General features: G+C 36.2%; 1 protein-coding gene across 3 annotated transcripts in view; it reads left to right on the forward strand.

The window, feature by feature from the left end:
• The window catches only part of Zfand3 (zinc finger AN1-type containing 3), a 242,989-nt gene that overhangs the window by 174,767 nt on the left and 58,187 nt on the right, over nucleotides 1–10,035 (forward strand). For 2 of the 3 annotated variants that reach the window (XM_015487674.2, XM_048805233.1), the window contains exon 4: nucleotides 2,100–2,165. The exons of the other annotated variant lie outside the window; for it this stretch is intronic. In XM_015487674.2, coding sequence (XP_015343160.2) covers nucleotides 2,100–2,165 — 66 coding nt within the window. The remainder of the gene's footprint in view (nucleotides 1–2,099; nucleotides 2,166–10,035) is intronic. 3 annotated transcript variants of the gene reach the window in all.

Below are 10,035 nucleotides of genomic sequence, written 5' to 3' on the forward strand. Positions count from 1 at the left end.
CCCCCCCCTTTTTTTTTTTTTTTTTTTTTTGTTAAAGAACCTAAGGACCACTCACCCAGGATTATTCAGCAAGTTAGGAATAGTTACATCATGGACCTAAACTGTGTCTTCCATAAAAGCCTGTAGTGTCCCAGAAGTAAGAATGCCAACAAAACATGGAAATAGAAACTACAGCATTTTGCAGAGTCATAAAAAGCCAGTGCCTAGAGGATTCTTAAGGAGGTGGGTTTGGTGTTAGGTTTATATGTGGCTCATTAACTCTTCATATTGCATGTTTTCAAGCCACAGTTGCCCCATTTGAACCTATGGAATTTTAGTATATTAAGCTTTCTCTGGCGAGTGTAACATTTGTAGAAAAACATTCAGTTGAAGTACCCTGCTCTCTGGTCTTCCTAAACTTTTTAACTTATTCTTGCCTCATTTTCAAATTGTTGCATTTCCACTTTTTTTATTTTTATTTTTTTTTTTGGCCACTGATGAACATTCTTCTTCCTCATTACATATAACATTTATTACCTGTTCTGTACTATGGTACTTGGTCATTTTTTGTCCAGCCATTTTATTGTTATTGTTGTTCATTTCTTGTTCTTTACTCTGGTACATATATTTTTGCCTTCCTAATAACATGATAAGCTCTCTGACTGTGAACCTGTGGTGGCACATAGTAGATGTGTGCTAAGTAGTCTTTGAAGTTAACAGTGAACTTATTCTGTTTTGCTACCTTTAAGAATTTCCCCTCTGTGCCTTCTTATATCTATGAAGGGTTACTGTTATTATATGACCTAAGTATAGGAAAGAGTTGATCTTGGTACAGAAATACTTAAGTTCCATAAGTGGAATCTCCAGCTTCTTAAACCCTTGCATCTCAGTGTCATAAACTAGAACAGGTCTCAGAGTTCTATCAGGTTCCTTCCTTTACATTGAGTAACTTCAGTGATACTAAGTCTTGTCTTAGATGATATACAACTATGCCAAGTAACTGTGTTTCCCATTTGCTAGTCATAGTCACTTGGGAAGCTTTTTCAAAATAGATGTTTAACATTTACCTTTTGTGTTCAGTTCCTTTCTGATTATCACCACTGCCCTTCCAAGGATAAGTCAAGAACCACTGGCCTTCATATTTATATAGTAACTTTCTATTCAGAAGGTAGGGCATGGTCAGTGGGGGAGGATGCTGGGGTGTGTATCAATGTCAACTTCAGAATGTTTTGATGGTCCTGATCTTACAGAATGAAATTACTGCTTTTCAAACCTTCATCCTCTGAATGACTATATCTTTTGCACACTCTCAGTTTATGGCTATGAATCAGCTCTCTGAGCCCACCAAGATTATTTGACAGTTCTCTTCATCATACTTCTTCCTTTCCTTTGTTTATGAATACTGGATATTGAACCTAGGGGGGGCTGTACCACTGAGCTACATCCCCAGCCCTTTTTGTTTGTTTATTTATTTTTGAAACAGGGTCTCACTAAGTTGCTCAGGCTTATCTTGAACTTGCCATTCTTCTGCTTCAGCCTCTCAAGTTGTGGGAGGTTACAGGTGTGTCTAATGCTTCTGCTTCATATCAATCAGAGTTCTTATAATAAAACTAAATGTTCTTTCTTGGTCAGCAGGGCCCTCCTTATGTTTTAGAATGATCCTTACTTCTTCTGACAAGCAATTTGTTATTCCTTGGGGGGTTCTTTCCTTTAAATATGGATAGTTTTACAGTAAATTCAAAGATAGAGTGACCACTGAGATCAAAAAGAGGGAATATTCCTGCTTATTGCTTTATGGAAAAACTCATCTCCCCAAACTTACTGGTAATTTCTTCTCACCTAGATCCGAATTCTAATTAAATTTTTATCTTTAACTTCTTAAAATTATGTGACTATTTTGTGAAAAGCATGTTTTAAGGTGAGAGGCTATGGATCTCTAGAGAAGACAATTGCTGAACTAAAACTAGGTCTTTAGAATTAACTCACCACTATTTCCTACTTCCCTCCTCGTACATATTTGCAGGTTGATCCTTTCCTCTTTAGGTTTCTTTCTTCAATGTAGCAACTATGGGCATGTGGAGGATATGTTCTGACTGATGTGCCTGCCTTTCTGTTTCTAGGTGGGCCATGCACAGACACAGCTCATGTCTCGTTAATCACACCAACCAAAAGATCCTGTGGTACAGGTATGTACATCATTCTTATGTGAATTCATCCTTACCTGAATTCCTAATAGAAATGAGCCACTGGTTCTAACTTGGTGTGCTTACCAGGGTAGTCTCTGATTTCTTTTATGAATTGTGAAATGATATATTCTATGCTCTGTATTGGGTATGGCATGTGAGCAGAAATCAGAGTGGTGTTCTTGGGGATCAGATTGACTGGGTAATGTTGTCAGGTAGATCCAAGAAGATGGACATCAAAGTTTATCTCCTAATATCTGAAGATTGTTATTAGGACATGAAACATAACATAAAAATGCAGATCATTTCCCAGTTTTTAGCATGTGGCTAATTTGTCCAAGTCTTGGACCTATCGAAAACAAACATACATTGTTTAAATACTAGAGAACAGAGAGCAACAGAAGTTTTAATGTAAAAAATTGGTGTTTTGGGGCTGGGATGTGGCTCAAGCGGTAGCGTGCTTGCCTGGCATGCGTGCGGCCCGGGTTCGATCCTCAGCACCACATACAAAGATGTTGTGTCCGCCGATATCTAAAAAATAAATATTAAAAAAAAAAAAATTGGTGTTTTAACTTGACTATCATAGTATCTTAGTTTTGGAAAATTACTCTCTCTTATTCATCTTAAAGCCACGGAATGTGCTGAGATCATTCTTTTCAGATGCTTGGAGTCGCAAAAACATCTTTTGTGCATCTGTGACATTTTTATTAAACGTGAAGACATGAATCTTACAGCTCTCTAAAGAACAGTCATAATGCCCATTGCTCTCTTAGCCTATAGCTTAATTTATCTTAAACAATATTTGCCTTTTCTAATAATACTGCCTGCTATTATGATATGTCAAGAAATTTGTAATGTTTTGAACAACCCACAATAAAAAAAAATTAAAAAAAAAAAATAAAAAAAAAAAAATAAAATATCTCAAGGATTATATTTAGACGAGTAAAAAATAATTATAAAAAAAATTATTATATTGTTTTTCTAAAGGTCACAGTCAAAATGTTTTCGTACTTAAAAAGTCCTTGTAACTCTCCAATAGAAATAGTGCAAACTATTTCCATGTATGACTTATACTGAAAGCTCAGCTCCTTTATAGGCTTTGATATTAAACTTCAAACAAAACTGTCTTTGCATAGTTTTAGAGTAGCATCCTGGCATTGAGCTCTACAGAACTTAATTTTACTTCTCTAAGTGACAAGCTTTTAAGCAGGGTTGAGTGAGATAGTCCTGGTATGCTCTCTTGAGCCTAGTCAGCAAGCTCCAATAAATAGAGTGGATTTCTCTACTGATTGATGTAAAAGAATTGTGCCCTGGCATAAGACAGATCATCCTTATTAGCTAGTGGGAAGTTGTAGAGCCACCTGCCTACCCACTCTAGCCATAAGCTTAAACATTCAGAGCCCTTTGATTTAGGTCTAACATTTCACATGTGCTGTGTACTTTTAGTCTTTTTTCTTTCCTTCTAGTCTTGGCCCTCAGGACAGGGTTTACTTTTAGCACTATCAGCATGTTCAAGTAGTGTCAAGGAGTGAACCATGAGCACATTGGGTCATCGTCAGAGGTTTGGGAAAGATTGGTATACAGAGTTTAGATACTGAAACTAGCAGGAACTTCCCCAGAATATCATGTACTTGATATTCAAGTCTTCTAGATCTGTTGCCTTCTCTCTACTCCCCACACTACTTTGTGTATCTAAAAATAATAATAGCATTTATTGCATGCTTACTGCATTGCCAGGCACCATTCAGTATGCATGCTCAGTCTTCAGAACACCTGCAGGATACTTAATCATTATTCCTCCTATACATGTAAAAACAGGCACTCAGAAAGTTAAGTGTATTTTCTGAGGTAATATTACTAATGAGTAGTGGAGCCAGGATTTGAACATAGATCTTTAGTATCTTTTAGATACTAAAGACTGTGTTGTTTCCACTACATCATGTTACTTCTTTTCACATTTTATTATATAGTAATTATTTTTTATTTAACAAACAGTGGAAAACCATATCATTGAAAGAAATTGGGTAGGAGCAGATGTGGAAACAGCATCTAGTGAAGTAGTTGTAAAATGTGAATTCTAGGGGTCTGAGGGTGTAGCTCAGTGATAGAGCACTTGCCTAGGCCCTGAGTTCAACCCCCAGCACTACAAAAAAATAATAAGTTAAAAATACAAGTTCTAAAATGAGACCTGCCTGGTTTCATATGGCTTTAACCACTTACAAACTGATTTTAAAGTAAATAAATTGACACATTTAAAAATGTGTTCTTCATCTGTAAAATGGGATTATAACTAACTATCTCATTAATTTGAAAAGAAATACAAAGTTCACATAGTAGACTTTCATCAATTGGTAGCTGCTATTATAATCTCATCATAAAGATCATGTATATGTAAATGGTGTTGGTAAAACATATCAGTAGATGTTGTAGATGGAAAGAAGACTAAACTAGAAGTACTAACACTCATGGCCATATCCAATTTCATTGACTGAATTTATGTTGACCTCATTTTCTCTTGCATGCTAGTATTATAATAGGAACTGAGGGTAATATTTTTAAGTGTACATACATGAAATGATAAAAGAGGCATTGATCTCTCGGTCACACATTTCAAAACCTTCATTTAGGTGAATATAGTGGATTAACTAGAAACATTGAGAATTTCTGGTGTGGAAGGAAATGGATGCAGTATCCAAGTTATCTTGTAAAAAGCCTGAAGGAAAGTTGAGATTTCTAAGCATTGATATTAAAGATTATCAGGTTCAGCCTACTGTACTTCTTTTTTAAAGAACCGTGTTTTTTGCCCCTGAAAGCTGTTAAGGCTAGCCGGACCACCTTAGCCTTAAACACTTTCCTAACTTTGAGAGAGTATTTGTTTTGAAAAGCCCAGGTTGAGTGTCTTTGCCCCATCTTTCTTTCTTACAATCAGTAGGTTGTCCATAGTGGGGGTTTTGATGAGTTTTCTTCTGAACCACTAGTTGTTGTTATTACATTGTTGAAATATTCCTTGTAGTCTTTATGTATAGGTTCTTCAAGAGTAATATTCATGCCTCTAACATGTGCACTGTGGTGCTTCTGCCATGCTTCTCCCAAGGATCTTCCAGATTGATCCTTCATGGGCCTTCAAGCATACATGGTCAGTGAATAATTACCTTATAGTGGTGTAATTTCTTAGGAGCCATACTGTGAGATCTAAGTGTAATTTTATTGACCCCCTTTCAGTCAACCCATCCATTCAAGGTTGTACCTAAAGCAGCCTTCAGCTTAGTAATGATGTATGTTAGAGAAAGGATACTTAAGCTTGAACAAAATGATTTTTTAAGTCAGCAGCCTCTGAATAAGGGCACAAAATCTGTATTTTGTGAGATAAGATTTATTAATGAGAGCCTGTATCTCAGCCTTTTAGAAATTTCTATTTTTCAAATTCATTTATGAATAAATATCCATATGTGTAATTTACAGTTATGTATACACAAATGTATACATATTAAATGCACATGACTCAATATTTTAAGTAGGAGTGTGCAGTAAAAGTTAGTGACCTTAGGGCTCTGGTTGTAAGTCAGTGGTAGAGCACTTGCCTAGCATGTATGAGGCACAGAATTCATCCCCAGGACAATCAATCAATCAATAAATACCCTTCAACAACTTAAAAACAAAAAAACAGTTACTGACCTCTTTTTTAGTGAGAAAGTCATTTTTTAAAGTATGTTGAGAATTAGATCTAAAGATTAGCAATAGACCCATTATTATGTGGTTTAGTAAATAGGGACCTGAGTGGATAGTTATTTGATCTCCATTTATATTTTAAGTAACTCAAAGTGTTCATCTGGTAGAATTTTGTAATTTAGAGGAGGAAAACACTGTAGAGTGTTTTGGTCTTCAATCATCAAAGTGAGAGAGAGAATTCTTTTTAAGATACTGCTTTGTAATAACTGTGACTCTCAAGAAGCAGATTGCAAAAAGTAGCTATAGTAACAATTGAAAGATCAGTTTGTATTTGTGAGCAAGATGGTAAAAACTTTAGACACTGGCTTTTAGCCACGCAGAACTATTAAACACTTAAACACTTTCTTAACTTTGAGAGATAGTATTTGTTTTGAAAAGACAGTCAGTGTAATTTAAAAAAAAAAATTTATTTTTTAGTTTTAGGTGGACACAATATCTTTATTTTATTTTTATGTGGTGTTGAGAATCGAACCCAGTGCCTCGCACATGCCAGTCAAGTGCGCTACCACTTGAGCCACATCCCCCAGCCCCTCAGTATAATTTTTAGATGAAAACAAGCATCATTATTTTCATCTTGATATTTAGGCAGAAAAAAATAAAGTGAAGATATATGAGTTGTTTCCATTCCACCCAACCTGTGTTCCCTTTGTAGAGCCCTGAGATGTCTACAGTCAGCAAAGAGTTGAAAAATGCTGCCAGGTCCCAGGCTACTGTGTTGGTTAGAAAGTGAGAGTTAAAGCCTATCACACCTTCAGATTATTAGAGTTTGTCTCTTCAAAGAACCCTGAATATTTTCCACATGTTCCCTTGTTAATTCTCATAACATTCTTGCCAAGGATAAGTATATTGTGAAGAAAAAAGTTTGCCTAGCTTGGCAACAGATCACCAGAGGATTCCCTTTTGTCCTTCATCTTTTCTAATCATCAAATTTTACCATCAGTGAAAACATTGTAATCTGAGCTGTGATCATCTCCTTTAACAACTGTATTGGAAGGTATTTGGATACTTATGTGAATGTATTAGAGAGCTCATATTTTTGTGGTTAAAGTACCTTTGGAAAAAGAGAGAAGTTTGTATCTTTTTTATTAGGCTTTCTTATTTAAAGACTTATTTGCAGAGCTACAACCAAAGAAGTTATTTTGTATTTTCTTTAGTGGAGTTTGTTATTGATGAATCTTAAAGCTATAAAAGACAGACAGGTAGAACCATGTCTGGTTTTAAATGTACTTGGAGAAGTAGCTTCGGTCTAGCAGGATCCTTGAACAATAAGTAGCCCAAGGATTCTACTACTGGTCTGGCTCCTCCAGTGCAGGGTGAGGTCAACACCATGCTGGTGGGGCATTAACTACCTGTTAGCCCAAAGCTGAATATATCCAGGGTAGACATTTAGCACATGCCAGGGGGTGGAGTGGGAGTATTCCTCTCTCTATAACTCAGAAGGCATTGTCGTATCTTTTCATATTATAGTCCCTTTATTTCTGAAGTTAAATTTTGAAAATTCATAGATAAGACTATTTGATACTGTCAACCGACTTTCTTTTTTCTTTTTCTTCAGTCCTGGGGATTGAACCTGTAGCATGCTACTATTAAACTATACCCCCAGCCCCTTTTTATTTTTTATTTTATTTTAAGTTACTGAGACTGGCTTCCAACTTGTGATCTCTCTGCCTCAGCCTCTTGTGTCACTGGGATTAAAGGTGTGTGCTACCACACCAGGCCGTCAACAAACTTCTGCTCTACTATATCTGTATTCGTTTTTACTCTTTATACATATGTTGGATAGATAATATTCTCTATGATATACTTGAAAAATAATGGTTAAAAAATGCTGTGTATATGTTAAAAACAGGATGATGATAGAGTATCAAGCAAAATAACCAATTGTAGAGCCATAAGGGAACTGTAGTATTGCCCAAGATTAAAGCAAATGGGACTAGAAACTGTCCCATTAAACATCAAAGCAGTTTTTCAAAAAGAACCTTTCCATTCTTTAAGAAGCATGTTCAGTTTAATGTATATCCTTTCCTGTTACAGTTTCTCCCTCCCTCCCTGTTTTCTTCCTTCCTTTCTGCACATGTTTATTCTTTTGGGTCACCTGTTTTCCTTTTAATGTGATGAACAGTGACATGAACTACAATAGCCTTGTATTGTTTATTGCTTTCCTTTTTGTCCCTCCCCAAATCTTTTCTTGACTCACTTATCTTAGGCAGCCGGCTTATGATATTGTCTGTTCTTACAAAGACAAGAGAAGAAACCCACTTTTGCCTGGAGTTAAGAGAAGATTGATGTGCTAAACACTTTCCACATCAATGTTCAGAAACCAGTTAAAGGAAAATGTTCCATTGCTGTTATGTTACCAAGAGGTTTATATGAGGTCTTTTAAATTGATTCAGAAGCCAAAGGGTGGTGGTGTTAAGTCAGAGGTGGCCCTGTAAATCTTAGAAATACCTGCAGTTGTATAGGAATTTCCTGAATAGAATTCATGGAAACATTTCAGCTAGGATATTTAATCCTAAAGAGTTGAATCAGTAGCTACAATCTGTATTACACACTGTAGGTGGCTCTTCTGAAGATGACTTCATGTCTCCCTCTACTCGTGGAGTTTTAAAGGAAGGTGGCTTAAGGTGTGAGTTCATCTGGGTAATTCATTTTTTTCTTTCTTTCTTATCCTTCAGATATAGCTCTTCCCTCAAGTCTTCAGTACTAGCACTTGAGGCAGAAAATTAGAAATTTGACCTACTTAGGTAATATGCAAGTTTCCATCAGGAGGATATTAGAAAAGATATAAACCTTTCATTTTTATTAGCATTTAATGTAACTATTGAAGAAAGATCAAAACAGTAAATCTGTCATGGTAAGGAAAAAAGTATTTTAAAAAAATGTTTTACCTGTGCACTCATCATCTTGGGTCTTGAAAAGGGGTTCATTTGATTCCTGGAGAGAGGGACAAAATGAATACTAAATATTTGGCAAGATTGCAAAAAATTTCTCTAATCAAAAAGGTCCTATTTTGCTATGTTCTGAACAGTTCTCACCAATGATTATCATGTATGCCATAGTTGACTGTTCACAGACAAAAAGTGATTTTGATCATTGAGAAGTGGCTGGAGAGGGAAATCATCTAAATGATTTGTCTGTCCATCTTTCTGTCTCTTTTCCTATAATAATTTTAACCAGTCTACCTCATTTATTTATGTTGAAGAATAGAAAGTAGGAGTAATTCTGTTCATCTCAAAAAATGTATAGATTTTTTAAAAATGCAAGGGAAAACTTAGTACCTTCAAATGAGAGTTAGGTGCCCTTGCCACCAACCCCTGTGTTTAGTATGTTCGGCCTTTAAAGCTTGCTGTACTTGAGGTCAGGAACTGGGTCACAAGCCCTGTTTGGGTTCTACTAAGGAGAAGGCTCCCCTTCTGGGAAAAAAAAACAAAAACAAAAACGGTGATAGAAGTGAATATCAAGCCAGGGTGCCAGTTTCTTCAGGAGGAATTTTTGCACTTGAAAAATAAAAACATACTCCTGCATAAAACGGAAAGGGCAATAGCCCCATTACGTCTTCTTCCAGCAGGTGGGCTGGCATTTATTCCTCATAGCTTGTCACTTTTTGGAGGCACGTATGTGAAAAACTTAAGTTTTGGTGTTGAACCTCTTATGCTCCACATGCTTAGTTCAGACTTGTTTGCTTGGATTCATGAGTGCAGCTGGGACTGGGTGGTGGTGTTTTGTTAATGTTTGGTTTTTAGTGGTCATTTATTTTTAATCATACCTTGTACTCTTACCAAGGAGAAAGAGCCCTGCACTTAGATTAATTAACTGTTCTATTGCTCCTCTGGGACTAAATGCCTGAGCCAACACTATTTTAAAAGACTTGTCAAGGGGCTTTAATACTTTTTTCCTCTTTTGACTTTTCTTTTGGTGGGGGAGATGAATCTGGGGAGTGCTCTTCAGGTACTATTCAGTGGCATGTGTGTGCCTGTTAGAGGGCAGCATGTTAAAAATGTAGCTTTCCCGACCAAAACAGCAATCTTACCAGAAGGAGCATGATAGAACAGTCACAAAGCTGCATTATAAATCATCAGAACCTTGCAATGATACTGGCCATTAAGGAGACTTTTTTTTTTTTTTTTTTGCATGTGAATGTCCA

This window comes from Marmota marmota, unplaced genomic scaffold (genome assembly GCF_001458135.2).
Source record: "Marmota marmota marmota unplaced genomic scaffold, marMar, whole genome shotgun sequence".
Classification (NCBI taxonomy): domain Eukaryota; kingdom Metazoa; phylum Chordata; class Mammalia; order Rodentia; family Sciuridae; genus Marmota; species Marmota marmota.